The sequence below is a fragment of the Brachyhypopomus gauderio genome, chromosome 1, assembly GCF_052324685.1.
Source record: "Brachyhypopomus gauderio isolate BG-103 chromosome 1, BGAUD_0.2, whole genome shotgun sequence".
Taxonomy (NCBI): domain Eukaryota; kingdom Metazoa; phylum Chordata; class Actinopteri; order Gymnotiformes; family Hypopomidae; genus Brachyhypopomus; species Brachyhypopomus gauderio.
This window is the reverse complement of record NC_135211.1, coordinates 49548323-49567739: the sequence shown is the minus strand read 5'-3', so window position 1 is coordinate 49567739 and position 19417 is coordinate 49548323. Positions and strand designations below refer to the sequence as shown.

At 42.1% G+C, this 19417-nt stretch overlaps 2 protein-coding genes and 1 long non-coding RNA gene across 4 annotated transcripts; 2 read left to right on the top strand and 1 right to left on the bottom strand.

Moving 5' to 3' along the window:
- Nucleotides 1–703: 703 nt before the first annotated feature.
- On the top strand, nt 704–12918 carry LOC143524124 (CD209 antigen-like protein C). 2 transcript variants are annotated; one of them, XM_077018256.1, is made up of 5 exons: nt 704–1102; nt 9315–9536; nt 9846–9988; nt 10136–10236; nt 10421–12918. In XM_077018256.1, the coding sequence occupies exons 1-5, from the start codon at nt 928–930 to the stop codon at nt 10560–10562; spliced, it is 783 nt and encodes a 260-aa protein (XP_076874371.1). In that variant the 5' UTR covers nt 704–927; the 3' UTR covers nt 10563–12918. The 2 variants fall into 2 exon arrangements, with proteins under 2 accessions (XP_076874371.1, XP_076874370.1); XM_077018255.1 differs by having other exon boundaries at nt 9846–10063.
- LOC143524479 (uncharacterized) lies at nt 6932–7790 on the bottom strand. The gene is made up of 3 exons (XR_013133480.1): nt 7646–7790; nt 7441–7572; nt 6932–7352 (listed from the first exon to the last, which is right to left on the bottom strand). It is a non-coding gene; the product is annotated as an uncharacterized LOC143524479 (long non-coding RNA).
- A 3708-nt stretch (nt 12919–16626) lies between the features above and the next one.
- Nucleotides 16627–18487, top strand: LOC143524351 (zona pellucida sperm-binding protein 4-like). Its single transcript, XM_077018273.1, has 8 exons — nt 16627–16943; nt 17023–17207; nt 17285–17382; nt 17458–17615; nt 17696–17888; nt 17964–18111; nt 18187–18262; nt 18347–18487. Exons 2-8 carry the CDS (start codon nt 17205–17207, stop codon nt 18430–18432), a joined length of 762 nt encoding a protein of 253 aa, XP_076874388.1. The 5' UTR covers nt 16627–16943; nt 17023–17204; the 3' UTR covers nt 18433–18487.
- Nucleotides 18488–19417: the final 930 nt, after the last annotated feature.

Here is a 19417-nt window from a genome sequence, read left to right as displayed (position 1 = left end):
CATTGAAAATGAAACATTCAAAACAGAGAGGGAATTTAAAATAAAGGAAGGGAGAGGACAAAAGAGGATCATTGTCCTTTATTCCTTTACTATCTTTGTTTCGTTAATGAAACAAGTGTCTAGTCTGCTCAAGCTCAAGTGAGACAATGAGTTTGCAAGGGCAAGTGGGCTGGGTGTTGACTTCACACCTCAACCACATATTCTTCTGTCATCATTGACACTCTATTAATGACAGACAAGTCACAAGCTCACAGTGTGTGTGTCAACAGCATTTGTTAAAAATAATGTCTTTAATGTAATCAAAGACATATACATGTTGAGAACATGTTAAGTACACTGAAAATATCATGTGTGAGATTCAGGGGCGTAGCAGCAAATTCTGGGCTCTGTACACTCTCAATGTCAGTGGGCCCCTATAAATGCCAGTAAATGAGGCACATGAGCAAAATGGGCCCCTCTCCCTACTCGGGCCCTGGGTAGTCAGGTCCACATTTCCCCCCACTACCACGCCCATGGTGAGATTTGGTCTCCTGAATCAAGCTGTTTTCATTAGTTGCAGTTTTGTGCACAACCCAGACCTCCTGCAGCAAAGCACACTGGTATCCATCTAATTAAATTATGTTACAAACTCTACTCAGCAGGTGTGTCTGTTAATCAGAGTTTTTTAGCTGTAGCTTTTCTGTTCCAGTAGAAGTTCTAATTTTTGTGAGCATAAAAAAGGACCAGTTTTACTTAACACCCTGACACAAGAAGTTCATTTAGATTTCATTTATAGACTGTTGCTTGGTCACTTCCTTAACTGACATCAGTACTTCAGTTAAACTCAGGAAACACCACATGAGTAAAGAGGTGCAGCTCTATCTGGTGTCTTCACACACAGACAGAAACAGTAGTTCAGTGTTTTAGTGAATCCTTCAGAACACAGTGATGTCTCAGATTTATGATAATGTGATCTACACTGTGGAGAGAGAGAGCAAGAGAGGAGAGCAAGTGGAGATGGCGGTGGATATCTATGAGAGTACAGACGCTGTTAGAGACCATGACATCAGCACAAAACTGGAGGACACAGACTCAGACCAGAAACTACAGACGCAACCCTCTGGTAAAGTTATAAATTCTGTATGCAAATTAATTTGAGGCAAGGTGAGATGTTTAATAAAAGTTGAAAGGAAAGATAAATGTAAATGTAAAGACTAAATGTAAATTTTATATACGGCACTACACAACACTATGTATTGTGCGAGGAATGAAGCAGGATGCCGAGACGAGAGCTACATTAAAATCAACATATCGATATGTTCAACGTTAGAACTGTCGCGATATATTGATTGATTATGAATAATTATAAAGGGCACCACCCTGAAATTTTAGGGAAATGTGTATTTGATAACTGGAATAGATGAAAACTTGGTTTAGGTTCAGAGAATTAATCAAGCTACTAACTGAATCAGAGGAAGCAAAAAACAACTGAAGTTAAACTAACTATGAAACATAAAACTCCAGACAATTTAAACCAACGTTAACCAACCCAAAAGCTACAATGATTAAAGTAAATTAAAATGGAGGAAAATCCCTTATGGATGAAGCTATTATCTGGAAGATACTGGCGTGTCTTATATCTATGCAAAATTAGATGAAAGCTAGGTCTGAAATGTAAGAACAGGCTAAAAAGTATGTATCGCGGTACCTTGGTTAGAGATGTTAGTCCTATAGTGAGTATACGAGTGAGAATATGAATGAAGGCAGTGTTACTCAGGGCTAGAGACTTCCAGGCTCGGATGGCTGTCCACTGGTGCCGGTAGGAATACGCGGTATTTTGAGGTCCAAAATGAACCCATGCGTACTTTCCGAGGTTGTACCAAGCACTTGTGGCAAACAGGACTAACAAAAACAAAAAAGGAAAAAGAAAGAAATGCACGACTATGCCACCTACAGGAATTTCACCCCAAGGAATTACATTGGGGCAAATAAAAGCCTCAGCACAAAACAATTAAAGAAAAATGTGCGCAAGTTCAACACCACTGGACCAGAGATGTAGTTCCAATTATTTCTTTAATAATATAAAAATATAATTTCAAGAGAGGAGCTAGGGGATCACACCTATACTACATGCTCACCGTGACCACACCACACTTCACACTCAGAATACTCCCCGCTACCAAACCCGTGCACGAGATTCCACCACCTGGTACATCTGCCTCTGTCCGGCCTGCAGCTCCTGCCCTGCACAAAATGAATAATTAAACAAAACCAAAACACTGAGATGGACCAATAAACAAACAAAAGAAAACTTCCTCACAGATACACCAACACAACTCAACACCCTCCTCAAACAAAACACAGAAGACTAAACGCTTTACAGCGCAGTTTGGCACCAAAACCAATTAAAGAAACAACAAATGGAATCGCACCGCAAATCACTGCAAACAGAAAAGAAAAAAAACACAAATTAAAAAAACCACTCAATCAAATCCAACATACAAAACAAAAAGTCGCTGCCAAACCAAGCATAAAAATTTATTAGAACAACCACTAAAACACACGAAACGAACAATCACTCGGACAACGCGAATCATAAACACCCCCAAACAAAACAGCAGCACTGCCGGCTACTGGAACCATGCAGCAAACTTTATTTTTGGGCAAAAGTCTATAAAGTTGTTGTCTTCCTTCCCCCTTGCGACTGGGATCCGCTCATTGCTCCCAACAGCCACTGCGAATTCCTCAGCATACAGCGTGATGACTTAAAAAAAGAGAATAAATTTAAAATAAATCCCTTTGTTAAAAGTGGCGATAATAAGCAGGCCTACCTTACCTAACAAGGCTGTTCGCAAAGTGCAAATAGCAACAGCCCACCATTGGTAGATTGGTAGATAATGCCCCGTTCCCCATTCATGCCTTGTAGGTCCATTTTTGGGCAGTCATTGCCTGGTGGTAGGGAACTGGTCTTGTGACCGGAGGGTCGTGGGTTCGATTCCCACACCTGAGGCCATGACTGATGTGCCCTTGAGCAAGGCACCTAACCCCAACTGCTCCCCGGGCGCTGGGCTAGGGCTTCCCACCGCTCTGGGCACGTGTGATCCACAGCCCCCCAGTAATCACTAGTGTGTGTGTGTGTGTGTGTGTGTGTATGTGTTCTAAGTGCACAGATGGGTAAAAAGCAGAGGACAATTTTTATTGTGGTGAAAAATCACAACTGACAAAATATGGCACATTTACATTTTAATTAGGGGTGGGACTTTACCACGTTAATTTCAAATAATTAATTACAGGGAAAATAACGAACAAAAAAAATTGACGCATTTTAACGCACAAGACACTTTTGCACCATGGAATGATTCTCAGTGCACGAGTTCCAGGCATACAGACGGACGCACAATAAGATGAGCAAGATGAGCATGATGGAGATGACTGAAGACGCTATGCTGGTGGATGGGACATTTAAATATAAGAAACTTCCAGATGGAAGTACAAACAAAAATAGTGTTATTTGCACTTTATGCAGGAAGAAGTTCACTTATCACCGGAGCACTTCCACCCTTCGTTACCACCTCAACGCAAAACATGTTGGGGCTAACGCGCAGGTCAGTAATGATAACTTAGCTGATAAATGTCTTCCTAGTACGAGCAAACAGTGTAGCCAGTCAACACTCAACCACATGTCTGGTTCAAATTAAGAAACAAAATGTCAAAGTCCAAGTCAGACAAATTGACCAATTCACTGGCGAGATGGATTGCTGTGGACTGTAGATCGCTCTCTGTGGTCGAACATAAATGCTTACAAGAAGCGCTGCAAATTGCAGCTGATGCAAGTTACGAACTGCCATCTAGAAAGACAATGTCGAAGAAAATTCAGCAGCTATATGATGGGAAAAGGGAAGTAAAACAGGTTATTGTTAGCAAACAGTGGTCCAGTTATTCCCAGTCTGAGCCACATTTGTGGCGTTTTTCACAATAACCTGTTTTATTTCCTAAAAGTCTAAAATGGTATTAAAAACATCTTCTGATTTACTTCAGTTCTTCTTATTCTTCCAATGTCCTGAGCAAAACTCCCAAAATGAAACAACATTTTGGTCACAATTTCCAGTGTTCTGAAAACTGCTGTTTTCTGCACTCATCTATTGGTCTGTGTAGTAGACTGGTGGAAAAATAAACAAGATGTTGAAGTTTATGCTTATGTTCATTGATTCATTCATCATTGAATCTTAAATTAATATTTCTCATGTTAAATACTGAAATGCGATTAAAATGTGATTAATTTTGAATAATTAATTACAAAGCTTATAATAAATTTTTTTTTTATCGAGTCCCATCCATAATTTTAATTTAATTTCACAGGCTCACTGTAACGGTGGGGTGGTACCATGACTAGGGGGCGGACGCACAGGCGCTGGAGAGCAGGAATCTAAGCTATTTGATTTAGCCATCCTGGCTAACCGTGTCGAGTTAGCACTTAGCACTCTACTCTTACGTGGCATTGAATAAAGGAACAGACACAGACTACCGACTACTCAAATAAGAGAACGTGACACAAACCAGGTGAACTCGAACAAACTATAATTATTGAAAACACGCAATGACCATGAACATCTTCAACAAACCAAAACACAAGACAAGAGGAAATACAAACGACACCAGGAGTAAACGCAAAACAGAATCAAACCAAACAGAAACGTAGACCATAGAATACATGTAATATAATCCGACACAGGGGACAAAGAATGTGTAGGCTACTCAAGACCAAACGTAAACTCTCAGGACAATACACCGCTGGATTACAACACAAAGACATATAACGACATTGACAACAAACCGCAGACAACACCAGGCAATAACGTGACGAATCAGAAACTAACCATGGACAACACAAGGCAATAAACGTAACCACAATAAAGAGAAACGTGACAACAGAAACAAACCTTACACACTGACTCTAGCTAAGTGACACACAGCAGACAAACATCTAGAACGACCGTGTTCTTGAAACATAAACAAGACCTAAGATTCAAACTGAAGCACGACTTCCAACATGAATATTCAGGAACAAAACAAACTACTGCCATACGAGACACTGACTTCACCATGAACATTGACCCACAACGAATACCTGAAACACAAGGAATAAATACAAACCTTAACGAACACTCAAACAAGCGACAGCTGACACCAATGAAACAAAACGAGAGGCGGAATTGAACTGAAGACCAGAGGAGGAGGAGCAGAGCTAGACAGACAGAGAGGGGGCGGAGCCAGGCGTGACACTCACAATTAACAAGTAAAACAAAAGAGGGAACAGGGCTGCGGCCTTGGTCATTAAGAGGGGAGCTAGGGGATCACACCTATACTACATGCTCACCGTGACCACACCACACTTCACACCGAGAATACTCCCCGCTACCAAACCCATACACGAGATTCCACCACCTGGTACATCTGCCTCTGTCCGGCCTGCAGCTCCTGCCCTGCACAAAATGAATAATTAAACAAAACCAAAACACTGAGGAAGGACCAATAAACAAACAAACAAAAGAAAACTTCCTCACAGATACACCAACACAACTCAACACCCTCCTCAAACAAAACACAGAAGACTAAACGCTTTGCAGCGCAGTTTGGCACCAAAACCAATTCAAGAAACGACAGATGGAATCGCACCGCAAAAAAACAGAAAAGAAAAAAATTAATTTAAAAAACCACTCACTCAATCAAATCCAACATACAAAACAAAAAGTCGCTGCCAAACCAAGCATAAAAATGTATTAGAACAACCAATAAAAGGCACGAAACGAACAATCACTCGGACAACGCGAATCATCAACAACCCCCAAACAAAACAGCAGCACTGCCGGCTACTGGAACCATGCAGCAAACTTTATTTTCGGGCAAAAGTCTATAAAGTTGTTGTCTTCCTTCCCCCTTGCGACCGGGATCCGCTCATTGCTCCCAACAGCCACTGCGAATTCCTCAGCATACAGCGTGATGACTTAAAAAAGGAGAATAAATTTAAAATAAATCCCTTCGTTAAAAGTGTCGATAATAAGCAGGCCTACCTTACCTAACAAGGCTGTTCGCAAAGTGCAAATAGCAACAGCCCACCATTGGTAGATATCGGGACAGTATTTCCAACGAAACACCCACCGAACTGCGACGAAACAGAGCACGTTAGTTCTCAGCCCATAGCACCAACCAATAGTCTGACGCCAAAAGAAGCACCATACCAAGGTATTAAGCTAGTGTGACCCTTGTTAAGGTGAGCTGTAAGCTCGACTACGCCACCTGGGGAGTTTCACCCCAGGAAATATCACCCAAAAGCACACAGGTTCATTTAAAGAAAAGGGCAGAGACGTAAAATTTGGTTCAGTGTACAACTTTTTACTTAAAGGTAAAATTGGAAATAACATTAAAATGCACAGCTTTATTAATAACTTGGTTTTAAGAAAATCACAATTTAGAATAAAGTAAAAATTGTTAAAATACCAACACAGGGGTACTGGCAGTGCTAGGTCTCATTGTAGCATTATCATACATATACTTAAAACTGGCTTCAGACCTTCAATGATTATCCTGGTAACGACTGTACCACACACACATACACCCAGCTTTCAAAAACCTCAAAAGGTGATGACTCCAACCACAGCAGACCAAAGTGTAAAGGTAAAAGATTATCCCCAAAGGGTAACCAGCCATCCAGGAAACACCCGTGCACAGAAGTATTCTAAAAAGAAGTATTCTAAAAAAAAAGTATTCTAAAAGTATTCTAAAAATTCATGTCATAAAAGACATGAATGATTAATACACTATTATAACCTTCAAACTCACTGCAGCCAGTATCCCTAATGTTAATTAAAAAAAAAAAGAGAGATCAAGTTCACATAGAACAAAGAAAAGAAATCCAAAACCGCTCGGGGGTTAATTCAAAAGAAACAAAATCAAGAGAACTAAACTAAATAAACGGAAGAATCACAAAAAGTTTAATTATAATCAAATAAACAAAATAACTAAAACAATATTATAACGCTGATTTAACCCCCACAAAAACAACCAAGGCAAAACAGCAGAAGACTAGGGGAGGCTCTGCTCAGCGCCACCTAGGCCCTTCCCGTGGCGACACTCCAGAACTCCTAATTAAAAACAACATTTTAAGTAAATTAAAAATAAGCTATATTTAAACAAGTGATATGAAAAACCACATCTACTGAGCCCACATACCTTCAAGCTTGATTTACCATTACATAGGACCCCTTGCTCCAATTGCAATGCTTCCAGTGTCTGAGATAATAAAACCAGGATTCCCGTGCCTTACGACGCGGTTCTCTAAACACACCCGTTTTCAAGCACGCCAAGGGATATACCTAAACATGACGTAACTCGCTGTAAGTTGTACATCCTATAATGGTTAAATCCCAAACAAATAGGTGGAAAGTAACTCCAAATGCCTACCTTTCAGCCAGTAGCACTCACATCAATGTAAACGGCCACTTTATACGCGACGTTCCACGTTTAGGCTGCAGCTAACGGCTAGCAGCGTGGTGCGACAACAGAGGGAGGACGCCTGCTTTCCGGCAGAATCCCCTATACATCAATGGGTTCGCGTCACTTTAAAAGCACATTAAACATATACAAGGCACGGAAACGACAGACATACCTTAGCACACCGTCTCAGCAGCAAGTCCCGCAGTAACACGGCCCAAATAATAAGGGAAGCACGAGCTTAGCCCAAAGCGTGCTCACCGTGTATATATACTGGTGCTAAATGACCAAACAACCCGCGCAACACAGAGGGGAGGGGGAGAAGCCACTCCCTAACTACGGTGGCTGCCCAAGCCCAGAAACCACTAGGCAGCCCTGTGACAGCTCTGCCTGTTACACTAGTTCACCAAAGGAACCCAGGCCCAACAACGATCACACTTGCCACCGTTTGAGGTGCGGGGAAAACAGGACGACAGAAGGAAGTCTGCCCCAGTAACCACACCCCCGTTATTTATAATGCCAGAATAAATCTGCCCAGTGACTTACCCAGCTCCACCGCAATTTACAATTAGGGGGGAATTAGTGAGATTGCCCAAATATCCCACTCTGCCACACACTCATAGTGACCCAGCTGTTCGGTGAAGTTGAGCAACAACATATGAGCGAGTCCGTTCCGGACCGCTATACACTTGGTTGAGTAATCCAGACCTTCTTGGACTTGGACAGGTCTGCTCGCTGGCCAGTCTTTGTGTGCTACTGCAGAATTTGCATTAATTTCTTCCAAAGACAGACCAAATCCCAACTCCACAAATGAACACGGGAAGCAAGAAAACTTTGCAACACGCATTATAGCAAATTACGTGAGTTTAAACGAATGTTAGGCTTTACTTAATATACTTCGTTCTTGGATTCCGTGAGATTGACGTTTTCATGGAAATCCAGGCACATTTCTTGTAGACATGTTTTGGCTTCTTTCCAACTCCTAATTACGACTTCCACTTCAACTAACTTTCTTACTACGTTACAGAGTTTTAGTATTGATCCAAGGGCGTTGCGAGAAAGGAGGGACTAAATGTCATGCCTATGCATATTCAAAGTAAAGGCATTTCCCTCCAGTTGGAAAGAAAAGCAATGCAACATCTAAGATACAGAACCATGACAAAGATAGAGAAAGTTAAATTACATATCAACAGACATGGAAAAGTGTATACTTTTTCTACAGGTACATCACTTAGGAATAAGGAAGAGTTGGTTTGTCAGGATACATTAGTTAAGGCATTTCATTAGTATTCACACGTCCAAAGCCATCTATGACTTAACATGCTTCCTTAACTCACCATGCTGGAGCTGAGGAGGTAATAAACTCAGTAGTAACAATAACCAGATTACATTACTAGGATCCAGTACCTATCCAGTACCTATCCCAGAATACAGGGTTATAAGAATCATGGTCAATTCTGGCATTCTTGGATATAGGTCTGTTTGCAAATTCCAAAGGTGATACTTTCTGGTTAGGAAAGACTAGGTCCTGGTGAATCTATGATACACAATGATTATAAATAAACAGGTGGACACAGGTGCAAACAATGAAACGTAGTAATATAGAAAACTGCGTATAGTCTGACGTCAGTTCTGGGTGTCGCTGGTGTCAGCCAACCTCACCGCAAGGTGGTCTGGGTTTGAGTTTTGGTCTGGTCCACTCTGTGTGGAGTTTGCATGTTCTCCATGTGGCGGCTGGCGACCTGTCCATGGTGTTCCCTACCTTTGCCCGATGATGCTGGGATTGGCTGTGAATGTGGAGATAAAATTAAGGCACATGATTCTCTTTGTGCATTACCAAATAGAAGGTGACACCACAGAAAGAAGAAAACCCAGAAGAAGATTGCAGATGACTGCAGTGTGTCTGGGCCTGCTGTGTGTTCACCTGCTGACTGTCATCACAGTGCTGTGGGTCAAGTTCACTGCAGAGAGAGACCACCTACAGACCAGATACAATAACCTGACTATAGAGAGAGAAAGGGTACAAAGGAACAGAGACAGAATCCAGCTGAGGCTTTCTGAAATAGGTAAGAGATTAATTAACCTCTTACATCCATTAAGAAATGTATGCTGGAATTTATATGCACATAATTGCAGAAAGGGCAGTAATGGTGTGGATAATGTAACTGCATGTTGCATTTATAGCAGGACTGCCATATCAAGTACCATAATGTCTAAATATTTGATGATATTTATGATACATATATCATACTTGTAACTACTTAGGATCATAATGTTAACACTGGGTAAGAGTGACTCAAGGCTGCAGAGAACTACAGTAGCACCAGCTGTGTTGCTGCAGATGCATCTGCTCTGGTTTATTATAATCTGAATAGACAAGGCCACTGAGCAGGGATGGATGTGCTTCAGCTCCAGTTTTTACTACATCTCTACTGAATTGAAGAACTGGAATGAGAGCAGACAGGACTGCAGAGAGAGAGGAGCAGACCTGGTGATCATAAACAGCAGAGAGGAACAGGTGAGAGAGAGAGAGAGTGAGAGAGAGAGAGAGAGAGGAGCAGACCTGGTGATCATAAACAGCAGAGAGGAACAGGTGAGGCAGAATGTTTTGTGATGGTGTGATGTAAGTGGTAGTTTCATATAAATTAATGTTACACTTCTACAGAACTTTGTTTCCATGATGAGGAGAGATAAGCAAGTTTGGATTGGTCTGACTAACACAAACCAGGGCTGGAAGTGGGTGGATGGCACAGCACTGATGACTAAGTAAGATATCACTGATCTGAGCCCTGTTGAAGATGTTATTACTGACTCTTACACTACAATGCAGACAAAACACTCTGATTGTTTCTTTTAGCTACTGGAACCCCAGTGGAAGATATCACTGATCTGAGCCCTGTTGAAAATTAATGTCTCTTACACTACAAAACAGTCTGATTGTTTCTTTCAGATACTGGAACACTGGGGAACCCAATGGACCAAATGAACACTGTGTCATTACAGGCCATGGCTCTGACAGTGTACAAAACTGGGCTGATTATCAATGTATTCGCTCCTTTTTTTGGATCTGTGAAAAGAGCATTTTTAGATGAACTTGTATTAGAATTAATAATTGATATTTTTCTGGCAGTGTTATTTTGGAAGAATACATGTTGAACTGCATGTTGGATTCCCTTCTGTCATTTTCTGAAAATGACTTTCAGATTAGCAGAAGCATATGTGGACAAAACAGTTGTAATGTTATCCAAGCCCAAAACACAAAACAGAGAAAACAGGGACAGATTAAGGATCTAAGGAGGTGAGGGAGGAGCCACGTATGACAGTGTTAACTTCTGTGGTCTGCTGCACTGCACAGAAATAGTAGTTTAACGTATTTTAATTCAATATTTGACTAAATGCTTACACTGAAGTCACAGCAATATTTTGCACCAAAGTGAGTTCTATAGGCTGTATAATTATGGGGAGAGCACTAGAATCATTAACCTGCTGCTCTTGTTGTGTTTGACGTTAAATGTTTTGGTTATGATGTACAAGAGTGGAGTTCTGGTTCCAAATAATGGCTCATGTCTGCCCTCTGTTGGTCGTAATACATAAAATATGTGTTGTTTATGTACTCAGCCAAATAAAAATTTCTGTAAATGCTAAATGTCTTTATACACCATATTTATCAGACCAGCAGAGCAACACAGACTTTAAGATAAAACTCACCAGATGGGATACAAATACAGCTAGTTCTACCTACACAAATTAAATATGGTAAATGATTTTGAAAGAGCTGGGTTTTCTTATTAGTAGAATGTAAAGGTGATTGTAGGTGTGATGTTGTGAAAGGCAGAGGCAGGATGCTGAGGTGAGTCCTTGTTGATCGAGGTGGTGGGGACACCTCTGTCTGAGGGACACACCAGATAAAGGGCTCACGTTTGGCTCAGGTTCTGCCAGTGGAGGGCACACAGGCTCTGGAGTGAAGTGCACCAGGTGAGGTGCTCCTCCCAGGGTCGGGTGATGGAGACACGACCGTACAGTATGTACCAATGAATGATCAATAAATTTGAGGAACATTAAGCACGATAGGTTAGACAAACCACACAAACTGTTAAACACCAACAAAATAAATACAAGGACTTAAATACACTAGATAACAGAGTGACACTGAGGTGAGGGGCTACAGATGATGGGCTAATACAGGGTATGATGACTTAAGGGGGAAACACACACACACACACACACACACACACACACACACACACACACACACACGAATGATACATTACACATGGAGGAGTTCTGGAGCTGAAGATGTTTTTCAGAGAATGAACTTGAGCAAGCCAGTTTCATTGTGAAGGTTAAAGAAGGCTGATTTAGATTTTAGCATTATAGATTAATGAAACTGAGTCATTCACTCAATGTTTAAAGCCTGCGACAGAGAGAAACTACTCATGTATTACCAACCAACAGGCACCCAACATTATGCTGAAGTTCACTTACTACTAAAATATCCCCACATTCAAACTTCAATCAGACTGTTCATACTAACCCAGACAAATGTGAGTTTGCAGCCGTCAGCTGTTCCATGTCCACATCACTGGTGTCTGCTGGGTCCTAAAGTCTACCCGAAAAAGACACACCCTAATTTTTATATGGTCCTAGCCACTCACGTTCTTGTAGTTGCTCTAGGAATCCTTTGCCCTGCTAACTTGAGCAGAACATCTATGATCCACAAACATACAATGTGGTCAGCCGCATGAATACGAGCAATGAAAATTATGCATTTTCTCTTCTGTCATGAATTTCCCATCAACATGTATTACATGAAAATATACATATATACTGTTCATTATCCTTTAGCATACACGATTCAGTTTTATTTCTTTTTTCTATGGACATCCAGCCAAGATGACTTCTGATTGAACAATCTTAGCAAAACCATCAAGCCTTTGCTCACAATCCTGTTTCCACATTCTGTCATGCTCCAACGTCATGATATTGTGCATTTGTGCCCTCAAAACATTTAGAGATTGTGATGGAAATGTTATGATTTCCCTTTATGCCAGGCTTTTTTAGTATATATTTAACACATTAGATGTATATGTTAGGGCTCTTTCCATATATGTGTGTTAATCATGGCACTGAATCCTCATGACTTCAGTAGGCCTCAGAAATGTTTGTCTTCTCCCTGAATGGCCTCGGCTCATTGCTAATCTGATGTTCCTCTGATGTTCCTAAACTGACCTTGCTGGAGGCGCCGGCCGGTCCCCCCTAATCTCAACTTGTGAAGGGCCACGGCAGCACTCAGTCCATCATGCCATCACGAGGATGCTGAGCGTGGATGGAGCATGCGAGGGGAGAGGCCAATATGCATCTGTCAAATCATGTGTTAATTATGTCATGTTTACCCAATCAGATTCTGTTGATCACCTCATGTTCACCTCGTGGACATGTAAATAAATGTGTAAATGTGCCGTATTTTGTCAATTGTGATTTTTACACCGCAATCAAAATTCTGTGCAGTTAGAACACACACTAGAACACACACACTAGTGATTACTAGGGGGCTGTGGATCACTCGTGCCCAGAGCGGTGGGCAGCCCTAGCCCGGCGCCCGGGGAGCAGTTGGGGTTAGGTGCCTTGCTCAAGGCCACCTCAGTCATGGCCTCAGGTCTGGGAATCGAACCCACGAGCCTCCGGTCACAAGACCAGTTCCCTACCACCAGGCCATGACTGCCCCACCGTGTGTGCTTATGATTAAAGTATAAAAGATGAGAGTTCGGAGTGGGGAATTAGCTCTCTGTGACACACGCCTTGTGCATTTCTAACAGGGGTCTCTGGAACTAATCCATACTTGCTTAAAACGTCCTGCTCAACCATTTGGTAGACTACATTTTGAGTCACTGTTTCTTTTAGAGTTCGTGTTGAATTTAGCTCAACCTGATTGTGCCATCTCTACCAATCGGTAGACATATGTTATACTAAAAAAATCCACCAGAGGTCACTGTGGCTGTTAATAATGGGCACTTTTAGCTATCGTCCATAGAGAAAAGTACCAACAAGTAAATCACACTTCAGATGAGGATCGATTTTGGTGGAATTTTCCAAGGTAAGCATATTTGTAAGTAATATTATAGTTTTAAAGGCTTTGAAGAACAGAATTATGTAACATTATACAATAAAAAAAGTCTTATATGGGTAAAATAATTTTTGAAAAACATGCGTTACCATATGGTTGATTTGTCCGTTTATGGTAAAATTAACAATGCTGATTGCTAGACCTTATTAGCATTACCTCAAATACTGAAGATCTAGAATAAATATGTGGAAATACTACTAGTAATAGTATGGTATGAATTTACATATGTAGAATACTAACAAAGTACTGCAGATATATATGTATAATGTGTAAGATTACTTGATTTTTATTGGTAGCTATGCTAACCGAATAATATTACTGTAAATACAGTAGATCTAGAGTGAATATGTGGATATAGTACTACTAATGGTAATAAGTGAGATAAGTGGTATACCAACATATTACTAGACATATTACATATAACTACTGAGACTATATTATTTCTAACTTATTTTGTGTTTTGTTGTATAAATAACAGATGGACACTAAAACCTTTTATTGTGCATGACCACGGACCGTTCTGGCTTTTATACCAGAAAATCCTCAAGACTCTGATATTGATTTAAGTGATGAAGATGACCAAATAGGAGATCCTGATTATGCACCTATGCAAGCAGAAGATGCTGGGGGAACATCTTTTGAATCTTTAGATGAGGACGATTTTCCCTCAACAAGCTCTTCTAAACCGCCACTCCAGAAGAAGAAGAGAAAAGGGAAAAACACCCTAAAAACAGTTTCAGTGGAAGAGCCAGAAGACAATGGTGAGTCTTCTTCATCCCCATCCCTAAACAAAGGCAGGGAGAAAATCTGGAAACATGAGGACATTGAGGCTTTCCAGGTTCCTGATTCAAGGTTCGAGCCCCCTGATGCTCTAAAGACGCCCTACCAGTATTTCAAAACTCTCTTCACTGACAAGATGATTGAACATATTGCTCAACAGACCAATCTGTACTCTGCCCAAGAGCTGGGAGATCCAATCAAGACTAGCCCAAAAGAAATTGAAGAGTTCTTGGCAGTACTACTATTCATGGGTGTATTCAGCTTCCCATCTATTGAGGACTACTGGCATCATGAGTCACGTTTCAGTGTGATAGCTGATATCATGACAAGGAGAAGATTTAGGCTGTTACGTCGGTTCATTCATTTTAATGATAATCTGCAATGGAATGACAGTCCTGACCGATTTTTCAAAATCCGGCCCCTTTTTGAGATGCTTCGTGAACAGTGTCTCCTCATCCCATCTACGTACAAACACAGCATTGATGAAGTCATGGTGGCATATAAAGGTACAAGGGCTGGCACTCTCCGCCAGTATATTGCCAACAAACCAGACAAGTGGGGCTTTAAATTGTTCTGCAGGGCCAGTTCATCTGGGATCATCCATGACCTACTGCTCTACCAAGGGGCATCCACATTTTTCAACACTGTCCTCAGTGAGCAGGAGCAGGAGCTACCTCTAGGAGCCAAACTGGTGACGGTGTTGTGCAAAACCATAGTGCAACCACGACTGTCAGTTGTCTTCTGTGACAACTATTTCACCAGTCTTACCTTGATCCAGAACCTGCATGCAAACTTGGGTGTCAAGTTCATTGGGACTGTACGATCAAACCGCATAAGTGGAATACCTTTGATAACAGACCAGCAGCTGAAGAAGAAAGGACGTGGAGGTTTTGATTACAGGGCCTCTGATGGAGTGATCGCAGTGAAATGGCTTGACAACAAATGTGTCAATCTTCTCAGCAATGCCTCTGGGATCACACCTCTTTCATCTGTCAAACGATGGAGCAAAGTTCACAGAGCAAAGATTGCTGTCCCTTGCCCATCGCTTATTCATGCCTACAACCAACATATGGGAGGCATTGATCTTTCTGACATGCTGGTACACATGTACAAGACCCCTGCAAAGTCACGGCGATGGTACTTCCACCTGTTTGGATACATCATTGACCTGTGCATCTCAAATTCCTGGCTGGTCTACAAGAGAGACTGTGAGGTACTGAAAGAGAAACCAATGCCTCTCAAAAGATTCCGGCTGGCAGTTGCTCACACATTGAAGCAAGTCAACAAGACCACATCCAAGGCTGGCCGACCACCATCCTGCTCTCCACCACTGATGATGAGAAAACGCTACATCCCACGACCCTCAGAACCACAACCAGATGTGCGCCATGACCACTGTGGACACATGCCACTCCATAGTGACAAGCGGGGACGGTGCAGTCTATGTCCAAAGGGTGTATCGAGATGGAAGTGTGAGAAGTGCAATGTTTTTTTGTGTCTAAATGGAAACCAGCAATGCTTCACAGCATACCACCGATAAGCTGACAGAAATGCAGAAAAAAACATTGCTGCTATTGCACCACAGCTCATATGATTGTCTATTTTATTTAAAATTGTCTATTTTAAATGTTACACAAGTTAAAAATGTACCATGATATTACATTTCCAAAAAGTTTTTATGTTGCTTGTGTTTTGGTTTTTACCATAAACTGCCATCTCAACCATTTGGTAGAGGCATATTTTTAAAAAACTGTAAGGTCTGTGAAAAAGAATGAAATGTTGTTTTTATTACTGCCCCCAAACATACATAAAAACACACAAATTTCCATTGATTTTTTTCTTGGTGTGGACATTAAATCTATACTTGCTTAATAAATTTATTTTACTCTATTATCTTACCCAACTGCTTCTGACTTTTATTGTGCTCACCATTTAAGGGTTACAGAATTTCAACCACAATTTGGAACCTTAGATGGGACTCCGCGACTGAGGATGGCACACCTGAGGGGGAGATCTAAACGGTTAGCTCCTGAAGGTCTTACTTCAACCAGCAAACGACAAATTACGTTGAGCAGGACTCGCAGGTGACCGCCCCCATTAGCACCGAGTTTTCTCGGAAACTAACAATTCATGATTGAACTCGGCTGGGAAATAATTAACAGCTAACAAAATAGGGGGAGGGCTTGGTCACAATTAGGAGGAAAGACAAAATAAAAAGATCACAGAGAGGGGGAAAAATTACTTGCAGATCTCTGCAATTTAAAGGCTATGGCAGGAGTTTTGGCCACTGTGGGTCTTTGTGTTTCTTTAACTTGTTGGACTAGTGAAGCTGCATCTCCATGGAGTCTACAAGAGACTAAACAACTACCAACAGACTCCCAGCTTCTGCAGCTCCATGTTCCTGAGGTACATGACCAACAGCAACAGATGACCAAGACTGGAGCTTCTCAGAAATGTAATGTAGATGAGTCTGTCAAGATTGCTTGTGGTGAACCTGGCTTAAATGCCACCCACTGTGAAGAAATAAACTGCTGTTTTGATGGACGACGTTGCTACTATGGAAGAACAGGTAAGGGTTTGCCTCTGTTTAACCTTGCTGCTTTTGAAACTGGGAGGTGAACTTGGTCTGCTTTTCTCCCTGATTGCAGTGACCGTCTAGTGCACGAGAGATGGCCAGTTCGTATTGGTGGTGGCCAAGGACACAACCCTGCCCAGACTGAGCCTGGAAACTGTCAGCCTGTTGGGAGAAAATGGACCCTGTGGTGCAATAGACTCCAATGCAGTTTTTGCTATCTACCAGTTTCCTGTAACTGCCTGTGGTACCCATGTGATGGTTAGTGGTTGATGCTTCTACATTGGGTTGGATGTGGGATGTTTTGGAATGTAACCTCACAACCTTCTTCCTTCCAGGAGCTGGGTGACTACTTGGTGTACGAGAACAAGATGACCTCTTCGTATGAAGTTGGATTTGGTCCCCTTGGCGCAATCACAAGGGACAGCTACTATGAGTGAGTTGACCATGACTGCATGGCTTAGTTTCATGCAGGGTTTGTCCTCATCACTTTTTGTATTTCTTCTGCCAGGCTTTACTTCCAGTGTAGGTATTACGGTATGAGTGTTGCTACACTGCCTATTCAGCACTATGCCAACGAGCCGCCTCTACCTGTAGTTGCTCCTGGACCCCTCAGGGTAGAACTAAGAATAGCAAATGGTCAGTGCACCACAAAGGGCTGTGTGGAAGGTGAGTATCCTCAGTCTGGATGCTGGTATGAGCTTGGTTTATGCAGGGATTCTAAAACCACTTTGCCTGTCTGCCAACAGCACAGGCAGCCTACACCACCTACTACACGGACGCTGATTACCCTGTGACCAAGGTGCTGAGGGAGCCGGTCTATGTGGAAGTGCGTGTCCTGGACAGGTCTGACCCCCATATTGTCCTGACCCTGGGACGTTGCTGGGCAACCTCTTCCCCTAACCCCTCCAGCCTTCCTGAGTGGGACCTTCTAGTGAATGGGTAGGTTCCAAAACTGCTTCCCATGGGTATTGCAGTGTTCAGTAGAGGCTGGTGTTGACCTGGTGTATTCCAAAGGTGCCCCTACAAGGATGACCGCTACCTGACACAGTTGGTTCCAGTTGAGGGGTCGTCTGCAGTTCCGTTCCCCACCCATTACAAGCGCTTTGTCCTCAAGATGTTCACCTTTGTGGATCCTACCTCCATGGCTCCCTTGCACAACCAGGTAATGGCTTTAACCTTGTCCCAGACATTTGTACAATGCACATTGGCCCTTGCTTAGTTTTGACTTTGTTCCCAGGTCTATATCCACTGCAGTACAGCTGTGTGTTATCCAAGTGCAACAGACAGCTGTGAGCCAAGCTGTGGGAGGCAAAGTGAGTAGAATCCCCAGTGCAGTTCCCAGTTTCCCCATGTTGCCTACATGGTCTGAACTTCGTTTCTCCTTTACTGCTCACCAGAGAGACATGTGCCAGAAGACTGGGAAGCTCCTCCTGAATCTGCTGTGGTGTCCAGTGGAAGAGTTGTCTTTACAGAAATGGCCTGAAACTCGCCACCTCAGATCAAACCCTTATGGAATAAAGGCTGTTTTTTCAAATTCTTGATCGGCCGTGGTTATTGCTCTTGTGTTCTACTATACTGCAGATTGCATTTTCCACTGACAACTGCTTAATCTAGAATTATTCAATAATTCACTGTCTGATCAGAAGATTGAGATGAGTGACTGCATGTAAATGAAATGGCTGTGGAAGACACTTGGTCTTTAGATGGTGTTGCGTCCCTTGTCTAGGTAAAGGCCGCAACGGTATGTATGTGTATGATCTGTACTGATATGGATAATGGAAGAAATGTAAATCCAGGACAGTTATCTGATTTCTGAAACAAGAAGTTTTACTGGCAATCATCAGGAGTGGCAAGGCCAAAATAACAATTCCCCCCCCCCCCCCCCTTGAAAAATAATATAACTACCCCTAAAACAAAAGTACAATGCTTACCTACACTGACAACAATCACAAAACAAAAAAAAGGCACCACTCCCTACAACCAGTATCTAAGCACAAATATTCTCCCACAGGGCTCACACGAGACAGAATACTTATCAAAGACAACACACACCAAGACACAAAGTTATACACAAGAGCTAGCACAAAATATCCAAACAGCAGTATCACACACAAAGCTTCTCTATCTCCTCTCAATCTCTTCCCTACATCTTGGGATCTTCGTCCTCTTTATCCACAAGGCCTAAGTGGAGGGGTGGAGCCAGAGCGAGGTGGTAGCCAAGTCCCGGCCCGGAGGATCAGGAGATGGATCCGGCAGCACAGGATGTAACAATGGTAAGAATGGATATGAACACTGAGCTGTAGACTTGTAGGTCCAGAAAAACTGCACTTAGGCTAGTATGCTCATATGCACAGCAAAAATAGTTGGGCAATTGGTAGTGAGTGATACATTTTTGAAGCTTATTCTCCAAGTTGTACTACAGCTGGAGTTTGGGGGGGGGGTTATATTTCAGTTTATTTGTAAGGTGT

What these genes read in the sequence shown, in the direction of transcription:
- LOC143524124 (XM_077018255.1), top strand. Translation starts at nt 928, where the DNA reads ATGTCTCAGATTTATGATAATGTGATCTACACTGTGGAGAGAGAGAGC. An exon ending in ACTACAGACGCAACCCTCTG is followed by an intron (nt 1,103 to 9,314) that starts GTAAAGTTATAA and finishes ATTACCAAATAG; the next exon opens with AAGGTGACACCACAGAAAGA. An exon ending in GCTGAGGCTTTCTGAAATAG is followed by an intron (nt 9,537 to 9,845) that starts GTAAGAGATTAA and finishes TAATCTGAATAG; the next exon opens with ACAAGGCCACTGAGCAGGGA.
- LOC143524351 (XM_077018273.1), top strand. An exon ending in CACAAAGGGCTGTGTGGAAG is followed by an intron (nt 17,616 to 17,695) that starts GTGAGTATCCTC and finishes GTCTGCCAACAG; the next exon opens with CACAGGCAGCCTACACCACC. An exon ending in TGGGACCTTCTAGTGAATGG is followed by an intron (nt 17,889 to 17,963) that starts GTAGGTTCCAAA and finishes TGTATTCCAAAG; the next exon opens with GTGCCCCTACAAGGATGACC.